Source organism: Phocoena phocoena, chromosome 15 (genome assembly GCF_963924675.1).
Source record: "Phocoena phocoena chromosome 15, mPhoPho1.1, whole genome shotgun sequence".
In the NCBI taxonomy this organism is placed as follows: domain Eukaryota; kingdom Metazoa; phylum Chordata; class Mammalia; order Artiodactyla; family Phocoenidae; genus Phocoena; species Phocoena phocoena.
The window spans coordinates 19961100-19979456 of NC_089233.1; the positions used below are offsets into that span (position 1 = coordinate 19961100).

At 40.5% G+C, this 18357-nt stretch overlaps 1 protein-coding gene across 2 annotated transcripts in view; it reads right to left on the minus strand.

Moving 5' to 3' along the window:
* The window catches only part of PRKCB (protein kinase C beta), a 313357-nt gene that overhangs the window by 91872 nt on the left and 203128 nt on the right, over positions 1 to 18357 (minus strand). For both annotated transcript variants that reach the window (XM_065892367.1, XM_065892365.1), the window contains exons 6-7: positions 4079 to 4235; positions 2753 to 2887 (exon numbers count right to left, since the gene is read on the minus strand). In XM_065892367.1, the coding sequence (XP_065748439.1) occupies positions 2753 to 2887; positions 4079 to 4235 (292 nt within the window). The remainder of the gene's footprint in view (positions 1 to 2752; positions 2888 to 4078; positions 4236 to 18357) is intronic.

The following is an 18357-nucleotide window of genomic DNA, read 5'->3' on the forward strand; positions in this document are numbered from 1 at the left end:
CGCCCCGGTCCGGGAAGATCCCACATGCTGCAGAGCGGCTGGGCCCGTGAGCCATGGCCGCTGAGCCTGCGCGTCCGGAGCCTGTGCTCCGCAATGGGAGAGGCCACAACAGTGAGAGGCCCACGTACCGCAAAAAAAAAAAAAGTTCTTCTAAATTAATAAGAAAATGATAGGCAAAACACTGGAAATAGTCACTTATAAATACAAAAAAAAGGCAATATACAAATGAAAGCATTCAACATAATTAGTAACAAATGTATGTATAATAATAATAAATATTTATATTATAAAATAAGAAAAGTATATATAAAAACGTGTATCATATTATGTATATTATGTAAATATGTATAATTAGTAACAAAATATGTATAGCCTTTGCATCATCTTTGAAATTTATAATACCAGATGTTGACAAGTGTGAGTGAAATGAAAAGTCTCACACAGCATTGGTGAGGATGTAAATTGACTGAAAAAAATTACAGAACATTATGGCAAATACTTGAATAATGCATATGGTCTCAAAGCCATTGATTCCAGGCTTAGGAATTTATTAGGAAATGATTAAAGCCATGCCCAAAGGTTTCACTATAAGTATGTTTACTGTAGAATTATTTATATAGGTAAGCATTGCATATCTTATAATAAGAATATGTAAATATGTAAATTGAGGCTGATCTATAAGAATGGACTATATGAAGCTACTAAAAATGATGTTGCCTAAGATTACTGAATGATAGGGAAAAGGGTTCATAATGTATTGTTAGGTGAAAAATGCACACTGCCAAACAGTATGGACAGTAAGTTTTCATTTTTGTTTCATACACACACACAGAGAAAAAAACTCTAAAAATGGTCAATAGTGATTATCTCTGGGCAATGGGATCCCGATAATATTTTGTTTGCTTATTTATATTTTTCTAATAATTATTCAATTAATAATAATGACTAACACTTACTGAGTGCCTACTATTTACCAGACACTGGGCACTTCTCTTATATTAACTAATTTAATGTCACAACAATCCTATGACTTAATTACCACTATTATCTCCGAATGAGGAAAGAAGGCACAGAAAGGCAAAGGAACTTGCCCAGGGGTACACAGCTAGGAAGTGGTAGGACAGAAATTCTAAGCCACGAAGTCTGATTCCAAAGCTTTTGTTATTTTTTGTGTGTGATAAGACCAAAACATGACTATTAGTAATAACAAAAGAAAGCTTAAAGAAATATGACTTTAAGGTAACAATGCTTTAGGATAATCTGTTCAGCTGCAGAAAAAAAAAGAATGAAATAGCAAAGGAAAAAAATAAAACCTTTAGAAACAGAAACACCATGACAAAAATGGAGAAATTAAGACCAAACGTGTTAAAACACTTCCGTATGGAAAAGAGGAAAACACTTTCAGAATAACGTTTTCTTTTTTCTTTTCTTTCTTTTTTTTTTAAAATCCAACAACATGTCACTTTTTACACAAAGCCAGAGGACTTGGAAAGACTGAACATGGAAGCTTGGAAAAGGATCGACTAGGCAAGAGGTCCCTACAATTCTGCAACCAAAGTGGACAGGTTAATTTTCTCTGTGTGCGACAGTTTCTCCCTATATCTTCACACGGTCCATTCCCTCACCCCCATCAGGTCTTGGCTGTATGTCACCTCTTCAGAGAGTCCCTTCCTGAGCACGTTATTAAACCAGAATGTCACCGTCCCCTGGCAGTCCCTACCCCTGTTTCTTGCTTACTTTTCTCTATAGCATTCATCAGCATCAAACACTATCTTCTACTATTTTGTACCTCTAGTGACTAGAACGGAGTGGATACTCAATATATATTTGAATAAAAGCCTACAATAAATGTGGAGGAGAGACAAGGAAGTTGTAAGGAAGACGATGGAAAGGATGTGAGGGCCCAGTGATCCATTCTCTTTCTTGCTAAACCAGTTTGATTTTGATTGTCTTTCACTTGTAACTGAAAAAGCCCTGAGCAGGGACCATTCAGAAATGAGACAATTTCTCTTAAAGAGATAGGAGCACCCCTAATGACTACTTCTCTCAAAGTTCTAGTGCCAAGGTGGGCCATCTCTTCTGACTCCTTTACTCAGATAACTGGGAAGGAAACAGTTGCCAAAGAGGACTTATCCAGCCTCTCTGATGGGAATATTGGGGAAGGATTTTTTGCCATTAGAAGGGAATAAAGCAAAAATGTCAGAACAAAGGAGATTTTGCAGCTGGCTATGACAGCAACCTTCCAGCACTTTTGTGACCAGGCTTGGTAAGCAGTCCCAATGAAGAAGCATCTTCTTAAGGGGTCAGAATCTGACAGTGGATTACACGTATCTTCTGGGTAAAGCGTGAGAGCCCTTTTAGTGCCCATGGGGCCTGTCAAGCCATATAATTGTGTAAAGTGGGGCAGCTGTAAAACAACAGGGACTGGTGAGGACCGTGGCAAATAGAAAATCCACATCCTGTCTAAAGAGGATATTAACTATTCAACTGTCCTCATTTTTGCCCTCTAGGTCCAGATTTTTATGGGAAATGTCCTGATTTTGAAAATATTGGCAACTAATTCTTTTCTTTTTTTCTTTTTTTTTGCATGAGGACTAAATAAAACCATCTATGAGGCAGAGCCAATCTACCAGCTTTCCCTTTGTGATTCTGCTTTAGTCTTTCACATTTAGGAGAAAAAGGGAAACATACTTGCTCCCACATTTTGATGGACCAACCTGTACTGTTGCTTTCAAAGTGAAATTTCCCTTACCAGCCATCAACACCAGCTTTCTGCAGTTCAGAAATCCCAAACGACAAAGATCCCATGAAGTCATTCCTGCTGGTCAGATCCCAATCCCAAATCTCTACAGACAGTCTTCTGTCTTTGTCCGACTCTTTCAGCTGGCTGCAAGGAGAAAAAAAAGAGAAGTCAGTGGAGGTTATGGTGATTTCTCAAGCAGATGAAATGTACAAGAGGACAAAGCCTGAAGGTAGGAATTTTTAAGGATTACAAGCTGTTGTAAGAAACATATTCAGCTTCCATCCCAGGCAAGCTCCCCAGGGAGGTAGAGCTTTTCCTGTTTTACAGCGGTTTAAACAGGTGGAGGGCCTAGGCCAGCTCTGACAGGGACAGTTCTAACTACTTCTGCTGCCTTATGTCCTAATAGGATCCATGATGTTCAGGAAATCCTACTGACACAGTCACTGTAAGAACTATAGATGTCAATCATATAATTGTGTGAGTGTTTGCACACATGCGGGTTGAGGATGAGGCTGAGGAAATGTATGAAGGAAAGAGTCTTGATGGTGCCAGTCTAGGGGAGATTGTTCTAGGGCATGTCCTTGACTGAGGCGGAGATAGGCCCCCAGTTTTGCCCTGAGAGGGGAAAGAAGGAACGAGGCACCACAAGGAATCATGCTTTTGGCCCATGGCCCTTGAAGTCAGACTGTCTGTCGCTGAATCCTGCTCCATTTGTTGTGGGACATTGGCCTGTGCTTTAATCTCTTTAAGCCCCGCTGGTAAAATGGGGATGAAATGACCAACGAAGCTAGATCACTTAATTCAGTGCTCGTTATACATAGTACATGCTCAATAAATATCGGCTGATATATGTCATATTTGCTGGCCCAGATGCATCAAGAAGTGAACCCACATTCTTGGAGCACTAGCCACGTAAAATCCTCCATGGCAGCTGGCAGAGAGCTCCCGGCAAGCTACAGGCCCAGCATTATTCACGCACCCAGCCCTAGAGAGGTCATCCCCACACCCTATGGGTTATGTCCCATGTTTGCCAAGACCCAGAGCTTCTCCCACAATTTGCCTTCACCTAGCAACACATCACACTATTTTCCATCCCACCCACTCTCCCACACCAGAGACATTCTCAGCAGTGTATAAAAAAAAAATTCCAATTTTTACTTGGCTTGCAATGCAAAAATGCAGATGGAGGGAGGAAGGAAAGGAAGGAAGGAAGGAAGGAGGGAGGCAGGGAAGGAGCGAAGGAAAGAGAAGCTGGGAGAGGACCTCCCCAACCTCAGGTGGCCCACACAACCCAACCTGCACCACCCAGGCTGGGCTGCAATGATTTTAACTTACAATCTAAATGTCTCGTTCCACTCGGGGTTGAGGGAGCACTTGATGGTTTTGGTCTTCTGCTTGCTCTCACTCTTGGGATCAGGAATCAGTTTCAGTTTCACGTAAGGATCTGACAAGCCATTAGGGTCCATAGGTACAAGGTTTTTAGCATCTCTTACTAAAAACAGAAAAAGCAGTTTTAGCATTAATAGCCCCAGAATATTTAAGCACCAGCTACTGATGGTTGTAGAACCTGTGAAAAGATCATTGGCATCACACTTACTTAACGGGAATTTTCATTTATTAACATCAACAGCTAAGAAGCGTACAAAGTGAGATAAACTGAAAAGATGTAGACTCTGCTCTATATTGGGTTAAAATTGATTTCTGACTTTCATACAGCTCTCCCCACTCTGTCCCCTAGATTAACTGTAAGTTCTCTAATTTTATTTTCCAAAAAGTCTACAAGATTGGCTTCTTCCATCTAGCATAATGCTTTCAAGGTTCAAACACACTGTACTTCATTTATGACTGGATAATACCCGCTTGTATGGACATATCAAATTTTGTTTATCCATTCAACAGTTGATCAATATTTGGGCCATTCCCACCTTTTGGCTATTGTGAATAGTGCTGCTATGAACATGTGTATACTCTGACACAAAAGGTCACATATTCTATGATTCCATTTATAGAAAACACCCAGAACAGGTAAATCCAAAGAGACAGCAGACTAGTGGCTGCCAGGAGCTGGTGGGAGGTGGAATGGGGAGCTACTACCTAATGGTTATGGGGTTTCCTTCACAGGTGACAGAATTCCTTGGAACTAGATAGAAATGATGGTTGCACAACACTGCTCATGTACTAACTGCCACTGAATTGTACACTTTAAAATGGTTAATGTTATCTTATGTGCATTTTACCTGAATTCAAAAGGAAAAAGCTAAAAGACAAAGAGTTGCCCTCTAAACCAAAGTGCAACTATTTTCCATGTAGCACCCATAACCAGTACCCAGACAGCCCACAGAGAGAAAAAGAGCAGCATTACCATTAGGCTCCACCCTCAACCAACAACGCTCTGGGTAAAGGAGGCTTAGAGAGGGGAAAGGAAGCAGAGGTCAGCAGTGCAGATGCAACTGGGAATAGGGAGGATAAGGTAGAATAAGACATCAACCTGGAGAAATGGGAAGAAGTTAATTAGGAGTCAGTTCAAAACCAGTAATGCAGGCAGCCAAGGGAAGGAATGTATTAGCAGACTCAATCAGACTGTCTGCTAGAAGGCTAATAGATAATGACTCCTAGCAGGAATGCAAAGATGGTTCAACCTTAGAAATGTATTATTAAAATATTCATCATATTTATAGGTCAAAGGAGAAAACCATAGGATCACTGCAATTAGCTAGAAATAACAGGAAATTTTCTTCACGGGATAAAGGATATCTGAAATAATAGACACCAAAGTTAATGATAAATGCAATCCCATTAAAGTCAGGAATAAGACAAAGATACCCATTACCACAGCTATCATTCAACATCTTTTCTAAGTATTTCATAAGTGTAATAAGATAACAGAAACAGAAATGCAGGGGTAAAGTATCCCCCATTCCCTGCAGCCTTTGCTTCCGCCCCCATCACCTCCTACCTGGTGCTTATCATCCAGCAATTACACTACTTTCTTTTTTTGTGTGTGTGGTACACGGGCCTCTCACTGTTGTGGCCTCTCCCGTTGCAGAGCACAGGCTCCGGATGCGCAGGCTCAGCAGCCATGGCTCAAGGGCCCAGCCGCTCCACGGCATGTGGGATCTTCCCAGACCGGGGCACGAACCCGTGTCCCCTACATCGGCAGGCGGACTCTCAACCACTGCGCCACCAGGGAAGCCCTACACTACTTTCTTAAACTCAGTTTCATGTACCCACGATCTTATGCCACTTCCCATTTTCCAGTTCATTAACTCTAGTACCCCACTGCTACAGGCCTTTCATCACCAGTCTATTGAGCACAATATATTTTCTCTTTCTTCCCATTCTCTCTTGCCTTTACTCCATTCACCCCCAGTTTAGAGTTTTGGGTGCATTATAATCAGTCCCTGAAATTACTGTCAACTCCCTTACTCCTCTTTCTTTCCATTTTATCTGACAAACACAGCCTTAGTTAAATTCAAATATTTTCCCTTTATTTTCCTACATGCAAGCAGCTAACCACTGCTAGGGATGGGAGTCAGGGGAGGCTCACTTGCCTAAGATCATATAGCTAGTAAAGGGTTGAGACTGAATAAATGAAATGAGGAAAGGGCTGGGTGGACTGTCTGAGGAGTGACAAGGGACCCCGGGACGCAAGTTGTAACTTATTCTGCATTGACACTGTTCTGCACTCTAGTACATGGCCCTTTCTTCCATTTATCCACAGGTTGAATTCATGTTCCACCTCAGCTTGCAAGTTGTATCTCATTTTTGCACCAAAAGCAAGAATTTTTCCTCTTTGATTTGGTTAAGCTCAATAAGCAGGTCCCTGGGGCTTCCCTGGTGGCGCAGTGGTTGAGAATCTGCCTGCTAATGCAGGGGACACAGGTTCGAGCCCTAGTCTGGGAGGATCCCACATGCCGCAGAGTGGCTGGGCCCGTGAGCCATAACTACTGAGCCTGCGCTCCGCAACAGGAGAGGCCGCGATAGTGAGAGACCCGCGCACCGCGATGAAGAGTGGCCCCCGCTTGCCACAACTAGAGATAGCCCTTGCACAGAATCGAAGACGCAACACAGCAAAAATTAATTAATTAATTAATAAACTCCTACCCCCAACATCTTATTTTAAAAAATAAATAAATAAATAAGCAGGTCCCTAATGTGTTAGGCATTCTGCTAGGTACTGGTGACAGGGGCGCCAACATAAGATGTTGATCTTGTCCCCAAGGGATATATAAAATCAAATTTATTCAAAGTACAGTTGATTTCTAATGAGACAGTAGCCAGGTCATATAGTGTAGTGGATACAGGTCTATAAGGTGCCAGGGTCTGCATCTTGCCTAGCAGGTATTTCACATTTTTAAACCTCAAATTCTTGATCAGTGAAATGGAGATAATACATACCTCATTGGGTTATTATAAGAGTACAGTCAGACAAGGAATATACATGTTTAGCACAGAACCTGGCACCTAGGGAATAGTCAATAAATGCTAGCTATATTATTGCTATTTCACTGTTCTTAAAATTCATATGCAGTGCCCCTTGTGCCACATTTGTCTATTTTTATTATGAAGACTTAACCATTTCCAGACAGACTGATATTAAACAGAACCACTTGTGGTTTTCCTTCTTGAGAATAATGCATCCGGCTTTTCCATTTGAACTCTTCTAGAGGAATGCTCCTCAACCCTCAGCGTGGATAAGGGTCACCTAGAGGACCTGTGAGACACGTATTCCCACCGACAGATTCTGATTCAGTAAGTCTGGAGTGACACCTGCTCATTTGTTTCTCTATCAAGTTCCCAGGTGATGCTGATGCTGCTAGCCCACAGAGCACACATTAGGTAAAACTTTCCTAGATGATATAATTTCTTAATATCCCCATGCATTTCCCCCATGGAATACAATCTCCAACTGTTACTTTCATTTATTGAGCCTTCCAAGGAAAACAGCATGTGCCAGTTTCTAGGCTGGGATCTTGGAATGACACATCTATCACTCTAGGGAGCTGCATAAAAACATGGTTTGAGATGCTCTGAAGTGCAAGAAACTTGTCTGTCTGGTTGATTGGCAACACATATGCAAGTGGAAACAGCGTCTTTCTTCAAAGACCACGCTCCGTCCCCTGTCTTATGAACTGACACCACAGGACAATCACCAGGGCATTCCTCTATTTAAATTTGCAAGCTCACAGCTCTTTCAGAGTGCTCTTTGCAGGACAAGTGTATGTTGTATTCTTGAGCCAATCTCATAACTAATGGTTTAAGAATGACCTCTCCCTGGGCATCTACTTCCCCTGAACCAAACATTCCTAACTGAGGCATGACTCCATCTTTCCCCCAACCCTTATAGAACCCTTTCTTCTACTTCTGTCCTTTTGGGTCTCTCCTCTACCAAAGGGGCCAAAAATTTCTGTGGAAAGGTACGGAACAGAATTGATTCTGGGACTGTTCATATCTCCAAGAGCTCTGGCTCCTAGAGCCACTGTATCATGAGCAGTTGACAGTAGCTGCAGGCTAAGATCCAAAGGCCTGTCCCTCCTGAAGCTTTTCAAAGTACAGTCATGTTTCCCAGCAGCAAGAGAGCTGCATATGTATCGAGAAAGCAAATCTCTCTAGACCACACTTGGCGAGACTGACTTTGATTTTTCTTGATAAATGTTTCTTTACTATCTTTGTTGAAATTCAGCCAGCCCAGATGGTACAAAATGCTTCACACAAAGCAGAAATAGCAACCTTCCCCCCTGGTGGAAGTCTGCTAAGTGCACAGGAGAAAAGTGTCCCAATCAAGAGAACATTGCTTGCCTTGGAAGTGAAGCTGGCTGGGGGGTAAGATCTGGCTGTTTCCATCAAAGGGCCTTCAGAGCAAATGAGGCCTCTGCATTCTGGTGCCAGTTACCTAACACGGTGCTGAATCCATAAAAGATAGCACTACTGTTAACTATTTTCCTAAGAATCGTTCTTCACCAAGAACTTTCCTAGTCTTTTTTTTTGAACCAACTATTGGAAAGTCTGAATAACTGTGTTGCTTTATAGCCATTATCCTACACTGTGTGAACCAGGAGCTTCTCTTTATTAACTCCTTTTGAAGGTCCTTTCTTCAACATCACGAGTCCTCATTTGTCCTCACTACAAGTCCTCAGAACAGTTATTCAAAGCAACACACACCAACATTAAGTTATGTTTGAGGATGTTGGCAACGACAAAAAGTAGGAAATAATCTGAGTGCCCATCAACAGGGGAAGGGGTAAATAATCTACAGCATATTCACACTGTGAAATACGAGGTACATGTCAGTAACACCGGGCTATCTACATGCACTAACATGTTGAAGAAAATAGCAAGATGAAGATAGACAATTACAGTATAATGCTTCTTTATTTAAGAAAAAGGTCTGAGGACATCAGTGGTTCAGCTGATGAACTCTGGATCGGGACTGTGAATTAGATAATAGCATTGGGTCAGTGTTACATTTCCTGAGTTGGATAAGTGTACATATGCAAGAGAATGTCCTTGTTCTTGGGAAATACACACTGATGTATTTAGGGGCAAATGAGAACCATGACTCCAACCTATTCTCAGATGGCTGGGAAAAAATATACACACACAGGGCTTCCCTGGTGGCGCAGTGGTTGACAGTCCACCTGCCGATGCAGGGGACAGGGGTTCGTGTCCCGGTCCGGGAAGATCCCACATGCCGCGGAGCGGCTGGGCCCATGAGACATGGCTGCTGAGCCTGCGCGTCCAGAGCCTGTGCTCTGCAACGGGAGAGGCCACAGCACTGAGAGCCCGCGTACCGCAAAAAAAAAAAAAAAAAAAAAATATATATATATATATATATATATATATATATACACACACACACATAAAAATATTTAACAGAGAGAATGATGAACCAAATGTAGCAAGACATGAACAAGTGGTAAATCAAATCAGGTGAACAGCATACATAGTCCTTGTGCTGTTCTTGCAACTTTTCTGTAACTTTGAGATTATGTCAAAATAAAAAGTTTTAATAAACAAGGCCCTCCAAATCGTCAAGAGACAAGTATAATAAAATAAATTTTCTACAAGGTCATATATGAATGTAAATATATAGAAAAGAGTCTGGAAGGATAAACCGAAAATTGGCTTGAAGTAACGGTTACATCTGTGGAAGAGGTAAAGGAATCTGGTTTGGGGGCTGTGGGCAAAAGAGACGTCAGCCTTAACTGTCATATTCTGAATTTATTACAAAGAGAATGCATTCTTATATTAACTGTGTTATTAAAACTTAGTTTAAAAAACAATTCAGTTGTGGTGCATCTACAGCCTCCAAGAATCCATTGTTCTGGCCTTCAGAGACCTGCACCCTGTTCCCCAGAGACTTTTTAGAGCAACTAGGTCTGCAAAGATCATGGTTTCAATCCCTGAGCCCTTGGTGAACAATGCACAGACCCAGAATGACCTCTTTAAGATCAGCTGGATGCCCCCAGCACATATCCCAGAATCAAAGCAGGGTTGGAGGAAAGAGACTAAACAGGTGAAAAATTTCATAACCATCCACCTATTCTAGCACTCCTGCTCTGCATCTCCCTCGTTCCATTCCAGTGACCTCCAGATGGATGACAGTTCACTGGACCTTTGGTTAACCCCAAATCCCTCCACACTGCCCTGCTACACCTTCTTAAGTTGCAAGCTTCTTCAGCCCTCTACTCCTAGATCCGCATCCTTTTGATTCCTGTTCACTTATTACTTCTTCTAACCTCAAGGTTCTCTGATGCTACAGCTTTTGGGAGCCATGGATCCATCAGAATCCCCTTCCAGTCATCTTAACTGGCCATCCCTGGCCTCATCTGATGGAATCTGATTACAAAGTAAGCAAACCTGGGGTCTCTGGGCAGCCCACATGCAGCATCTACGGCATCCCAGGCACATCATGGCCAAAGGCTCCTAGAGCAGCTGGCTTCCCGTCACTGCTGGCAATGGTACAGTTATCACACATCCATTTATTTGTGTTGAGACAGACTTCCAGCTGGGACCGTCACAGTGTCTGTCTGGAAGACAGTCTGTCAAGCCAAGGCAAGTGAAACGATGATGGGGGAGCTAATGCAGGTGAATCAGGACCCAAATTAGCAATAGTTAGAGACTCTGGAGTCACACACACCTTCAGGTCTGAATCCTGCCTCTGCCTTTACTCTCACTAACTGGGTGCCCTTAAGTAAAAAGACTTCTCTGAGCCTGAGTTCCCCTGTCTTCGAAACGCTGATGAAGTCACATACAACTCAAAGGGATGTGTGATAATTATAGGATGGCCATCCATGCCAGTTTACCCAGAGCAGCCTCAGTCTCTATCTGTTGTCCTTTTACTCTCAAGAGAGTCCAGTTTGGACAATAAATTATATGGTTCCCCTAATTATAGAGGATAATGGTGTTGAAGTATAGTGTAAAGCACGTGGCAGAGGTTCAACAAACGTTGATTTCCTTTCTCCTTTGAGAGAATTTAGATCAAATTATATAACTATTAAGATCCATTTCAAGGTTAAAAGAGCATCTCTCCAATGTGATTTTCATATAAATGAACCTAGAGGAGGTAGTCAGAGAATGATAGATGATCTGAAGCCAAATGAGATAGATCCCTTCCTTCTTCTTATATTATGGCTTCCTCTCCATCCCAATCCAGCCACCTGGAATGGCTCTTCCTCTGAACTCCCCAATAACCTTTTATCCTTTTAATCCCCTGCTCCCTTTACACCAATTTTTTTTTAAACCTCATCAAACCCTCAGATCCCTCAACTCTTTCCTTTCCTCCGGTCCATCAGTGTGCGCCTGAGTTATTACTTTTTTCCTAACCCTACCAATATGGAAAGCCCTCCAATCACTTCTGGCCACAGGCTTAAATATTTTGTCTTTTCAACAACATCCTGTCTGCATACCTCAGACCATCAGTGATATATGGCTTAGAGAGTGCCCCTGGAGAAAGTGGGGGCTTGATGCATGACCCACTCAGGATCTCCAACCACACCTTGGCCCTCCACACCACCTGTCAACCCTACTGGGTATGCCCAGTCAACCCCCCATCTCATTCTCGACAGAAGCAATTTCAAGACCTCATCATTTTAAGGCTCGCACCTGATTCCCGCTCCATCTTGTTCATCTGAGGACCTTCTGTATTATGTTTGTGTCATGAATTTCTAGTTCTATTATGTTTTCATCAGAAAATGTGGGCTGAGCCATTTCTGGGGCATTTTGTGAAGAATTTCATAAGGTTTGCATTGCAAGCTAACATATCACCAATTTTGTGCATAGTAGGGAAAAAGGTGTTTCTCTTATGGAAGGGTTCAGGCTTCAAGATAGAGGTACTGGACACTCACTTTAATTATATTAGTTAAGTTATCTATATCCATATTTTTTTATCTGTTTTATCTGTCAAAGACTGACAAAGTATGTTTTAAAACCCTCCTGTGATGGTATTTCTATAAATTTCTCCTTTCACTTCTAGCAGTTTTTGCTTTTATGTATTTTGACCCTGTGTTACTTGAGACTCATGACTATTTTTTGGTCTTGGATTTTATGTTTCATTCTTAAAAAATTCTTTTTATGCAGTTTATTATTTGTTTGTCTGGAACTCTACTCTCAATATAGGTGTTTTTCCATTTAGCTGGTCTTTTCTCCAGGAACATCTGATTCCATTTACCTGTGGATCAATGCTGTTTGTCCTCTACATCTTTTTTTTTTTTTTTCATGATTGTAGTCATTTCTTTGTCCCTTTTCCCTGCCACCTGGAAGTACTCCTTAAGCTTGTTTCCATATTACTGATAATATTTTCTGCAGTTGGCATTCCTCTATTTACTGTTTCTACGCATTTTAATTTACTTTATTTTTTACATTACTTTTTATTATCGTAACATGAGCTCCTTCTTGCTCACACCTTCCCCTGAGCCAGCTCCTCTTTCATCTCAGGCTATTGCCTTACCTTCTGTCCTCCCCTGCTCTCAGTGTCTCTCTCTCTTCCTCCCTCCCTCCCACCCTCCTTTCCTCTCTTTATCTTTTATCTGTTTATTTTCTGCCTATGGCATTTAATTTTTTAAATTAAATACAGCATACAGTAATACTGACTTTTTTATTTTGGTGTATAGTTTTCTGAATTTTGACACATGTATAGATTCATGTAACCACCACACTACCAGGATACAGAACAATTCTGTCATTCCAGAAAAAAACCCTTGTGCTGCCGCTTCCTAGTTACAAACTGCCCCCTCCCTCAGCTCCTAGCAATCGATGATCTATTTCTCACTTACTACAGTTTTATCTTTTTAAGAATGGTATATCCATGGAATCATACAGTATGAAACCTTCTGAGATTGGCTTTTCTAACTCAGCAAAATTCCTTTGAGAGTGAGCCAAGATGTATGTATGAACAGTTAATTCCCTTCTATTGATGAGGAATATTCCACTGTATGGATGTACCACAGTTAGTTTACCCATTCACCTGTTCAAGGACATTTGAGTGGTCTCTAGTTTTTGTTGATTATGATAGAGCTGGGCAACTATTCATATGCTTTTGTATGAACAAAAAGTTTCATTTCTCTAGGGTAAATTCCTAGGAGTCAGATAATTAAGTCATATGGTAAGTGTATGTATACATACATACATACATATATATATGTCAAAAGGTTTTCCAGAGTGACTGTAGCATTTTGCATTCCCACTAGAATGAATGAAAGTTTCTCTCACTCTGCATCCTGCCAGCACACCCAGTATTTATTATCGTTATCATTTTAGCCATTCTAATACGTGTACAGTGGTATTTCATTGTGGCTTTAATTTGTATTTCCCTAATTTCTAGTGATACTGAATATCTTCTTGCGAATGAATTTGCCATGTTTATATCGTCTTTGGTGGTGTGTTGGTTTGAGTCTTTGGACCATCTTTTTCGTGGGGTTGTTTTCATACTTATGACTCTGAGAGCTCTTTACTCTGGATTCAGGTCCTTTGTCAGATGTGTAATTTGCAAATATTTTCTTCCAGTTTGTAGCCTGTCTTTTCATTCTATAAGTGTCTTTTGCAGAGCATACTTTTAAAAAAATTTTAATACGGTCCAAATAATCATTTTTTTCTTTTATGAGCCATGTTTTTAGTGCTATGTTTGAGAATTCTTTGTTTAACTCCAGGTCATAAACATTTTCTCCTGTTTTCTACCTTTATATTTTACATTCAGATCTATAATCCATTTTGAGTTAATTCTTATATAAGGTATGAAGTAGAAGGTGAGGCTCATTTTGTTTGCATATTGATGCCCAATCTTTCCAACATCACTTGCTGAAAGACTGGATAGTCTTTCAATTTCTTTGTTTTTATACTTAAAAAAAAAAATCAATGGGCCATATTTGTGTGGGTATATATCTGGACTCTCTATTCTGTTCCAGTCATTTATGTATCTATCCCTTTACCAAAATCACACTGCCTGATTACTGAAGCTTTATATAGTAAGTCTCAAGATTGAGTACTACGATTCTGCCAACGTTATTCTTCACCTTAAAAATTGTTTTGGCCCTTCTAGTTCTTTGGCCTTTCCATTAAATTTTAGAATCACCTTGTCCATATCAATAAAAAAAAATCCTGCTGAGATTTTGATTGGAAATTCATTAAGTCTACAGATCAGTCTGAAGAATTGACAACTTTACTGTATGCTGAGTCTTCAAACATGGTACGTCTTTTTCATATATTTAGGTATTCTTTGATTTCTTGCAGTGTTTTATAATTTTCAGCATACAGATCCTAGACATGTTTTGTTAGATTTATAACAAAATATTTCATTTGTTTTGAAGTTACTGTAAATGGTGTTTTTAAAATTTTAGTTTCTAACTGTTAAAGGTTGATATATAAAAATACAAATGATTTTTATGTGGTCACCTTATATCTTACAATTTAACTCATTAGTTCTTGGAGGTTTTTTGGTAGATTCTTTTGGATTTTCTACATAGACCATCATTTTCTATGTACAGAGACAGTTTTGTTTTTTCCCCTCCAATCTGTATTTCTCAACCTGTTTTTCCAATCTTTCGTTTATTTTTATTCTCTTACTACACCAGCTAGATCTTCCAACATGAAGCTGAATAGAGTGGGTGAGGGTGGACATCTTTGTCTTGTTTCATAGCTTAGGGGGAAAGCATGCTGTCTTTCATTATTAAGTACCTTGTAGACTTTTCTCTAGATGTCCTATATAACATCAAGAAAGCTTCCTTCCATTTCTACTCTGCTGAGAACTTTTATCATAAATGGATAGTAAATCTTGTCAAGTGCTTCTTTTTTCTTTAGATTATGAACATAGTGGAATACATTAATTGATTTTTTAATTATTGAACCAGCCTTGCATTCCCAGGATAAAATTTACTTTGTTGGGGTGTATTATTCTTTTTACATATTTCTGTGTTTGATTTCCTAATATTTTGTTGAAGATTTTTGTAGTTATGGTTATAAGGGATAACTGTAGTTTTCTTGTACTGTTTTTGTCTGACTTTGGTATCGGGGTAATGCTATCCTCATAAAATAAGTTAGAAAATGTTCCCTACTCTTCTGTTTTCTAGAAGAATCAGTGTCATTTCTTTTTTAAATGCCTGGTAGAATTCCACAATATAAATCTCATTCCAAGCACTTCTTTATCTGGACTCCACAAATTCTGATGTGTTGCATTTTCATTTTCTTTCATGGGTTCAAAATATTTTCTAATTTTCCTTGAGATTTCCTCTTTGAACCACAGAATAAGTAGAAGTTTGCTTTTTAATTTCCACATTTTTCCAGGGGCCCTACTCCCATGATTTTAATTTCTATCTAAAAGCTCTTTACTGAGCTTTATAACAGAACACACAACTGTCTACCATATATCTGGAACTGGATATCCCATAAGTACATCAACCCAAAAGCATGTCCAAGAATACTCACTCTCATGAAATAAGTCAGAAAGAGAAAAATAAATACCGTATGCTAACACATATATATGGAATCTAAAAAAAGAAAAAAAGGTTCTGAAGAACCTAGGGGCAGGACAGGAATAAAGACACAGACGTCGAGAATGGACTTGAGGACATGGGGAGGGGGAAGGGTAAGCTGGGGCGAAGTGAGAGAGTGGCATGGACATATATACACTACCAAATGTAAAATAGCTAGCTAGCTTGCGGGAAGCAGCCACATAGCACAGGGAGATCAGCTCGGTGCTTTGTGTCCACCTAGAGGGGTGGGACAGGGAGGGTGGGAGGGAGATGCAAGAAGGAGGGGATATGGGGATATATGTATATGTATAGCTGATTCACTTTGTTATAAAGCAGAAACTAACACCCCATTGTAAAGCAATTATACTCCAATAAAGATGTTAAAAAAGAGAGAAAACTTTCATGTGAGCCACTAAAAAGGAAGAAATGAAAATGAAGTTTTTTAAACATTCTTTTCTTAAAAAAAAAAAAGAATACTTCCTCCCTGTCATTATCCCCCAACCCCCACCTACCTACCAGCATACAGAACAGAGCATATGTGCTGCCCCTCTTTCAATGCCATCCTTGATGAGTGCTTAACCATTCACCCAACTGTGGTGAGAAATCTGGAAATCACCTTGGTCGCCTCCCCTCGGTAAAATCTTTGACTGTGTACTATTCATTCTGCCTCTTTATCATTTTATGTACCTGAGCCCTTCTTACTATCCACAGTTACCACCTTAACAATAATAATTGTGTCATAGGGTTACGTGATTACTAAGTCATATCTGAAGCCTGTAAAGTGCCTGGTATTGTCCTTGGCAGGTAATGAGTGACGGGTAAACAGGAGTTGCACAGGGTTGTTGTCTGCGCATTCCTTTTTTCTCTCCTAGCTGGTTTCTCCCCTACAGTCTCACTCCTTTCTGCGCTTCCTCCACGCCCCTACATCAAAGAGATCTTTCAAAACCTCAAGTCTGATTACAAGCTCTCTAAACAAAACGCTTCATAGTTTTAGAAAATCTATTAACATTATTCACTATAAAACTAGGTCAAAGGAGAAAAAACATGTAATTATCTCAAAAAATGACAAAAAAGACAAGTGACAAAATTTAATAAATCATTCTTTCTTTTAACCCTTAGAAAAATAGGAAGAGACACATGTTTTTCTTGGTGTGATAAATGTATCAAAGGCTTTCATCATGCTTACTGGTGAAACTCTAGAGGCATTTCTAGTTCCCTTAAGGCTGCAATCAAATTAAAAATGCCTACCATCACCACTATAATTTAACATCATTCTGGAAGTACCAACCAATACAATTACATAAAAGAAAACTATTAAGAGGCTTAGATGTTGGAAAAGAGAAGACAAAATTAGCTTGTATTGTCTCAAATGTATCTTAGAGAAATTCTTCAGAAATTCTCAACTGTATCTTAGAGAAATTCTTCAGAATTTCTTAGAGAAATTCTACCAACCAATACAATTACATAAAAGAAAAATATTAAGAGGCTTAGATGTTGGAAAAGAGAAGACAAAATTACCTTGTATTGTCTCAACTGTATCTTGGAGAATTTCTTCAGTGGTTCTGGCAAGCGATTGACACTCTCTGGTTTGCAGCCCTGATAAATTTTTCCCTTTTTTAATCTCTTAGTCACTCAGTGGGGATTTGGAAGAAGGAGAAGTTAAATATATGGTCTCAGTTGAGCATGAATTACTTTTTTAATTTTAAAAACTTACTCTAGGGCTTCCCTGGTGGCACAGTGGTTAAGAATCCGCCTGCCAACTCAGGGGACACAGGTTCAAGCCCTGGTCTGGGAAGATCCCACCTGCCGCGGAGCAACTAAGCCCATGCACCACAACCACTGAAGCCCGCGTGCCTAGAGCCCATGCTCCGAAACAAGAGAAGCCACCGCAATGAGAAGCCCGCACACCGCAACGAAGAGTAGCCCCCGCTCGCGGCCTAGAGAAAGTCCGCGTGTAGCAATGAAGACCCAACGCAGCCAAAAATAAATAAAAATAAAATAAATAAATTTATTTTTAAAAAATAATTTTAAAAAAATTAAAAAGTTACTCTAAATCTGGGAGAAAAAACTCTTTGCTTAATGGGAGGCCAGTCTTATGCACAATTGCGCTCAACAAACTTGAATTGGATACAACTTGGATGCCCCAAGACCCAGTCAGCTGATTCCCCCAAGCTCGGAGTCTGTCCATCACTGCCAAAACCATGCAACTTTCATGCTCTGTAACTGGTTTCTTCTTAGAGCCAGAAACTTGGAAAGCTGGGCATTCTATAATCCACTGAACCCAGTTTAGTGTCATCTATTTTCTACAGAGGTTTCCCTGGTCACTTAGGGTCTTGCAATTCCCAGGGCTGCTCTGCACCTGCTATGAGTCTATACAGCCTCAACCCCTAGAGGTCCAGAGACCACTCCACTCCCCGGAGAGGATCTGGGTTCGTCACCCTTTGAGATCTCACAAGCGCAGCCTCTTAGTGCCTGGCACTCCCCAGTGGTGTGGGCGATGTCACCGGACCCCCCTGGCTATGCAGGGAGAGTGTGCAGGGATTCATGGAGATAGAGGAGGCGCTCTTCAGACCAGCTTGGAAAAACAAGAATAAACCCTGTCCCCATGAACACCTGTTCCCCTCAGGCTGGCCCTGGGGGTCTGTCCTA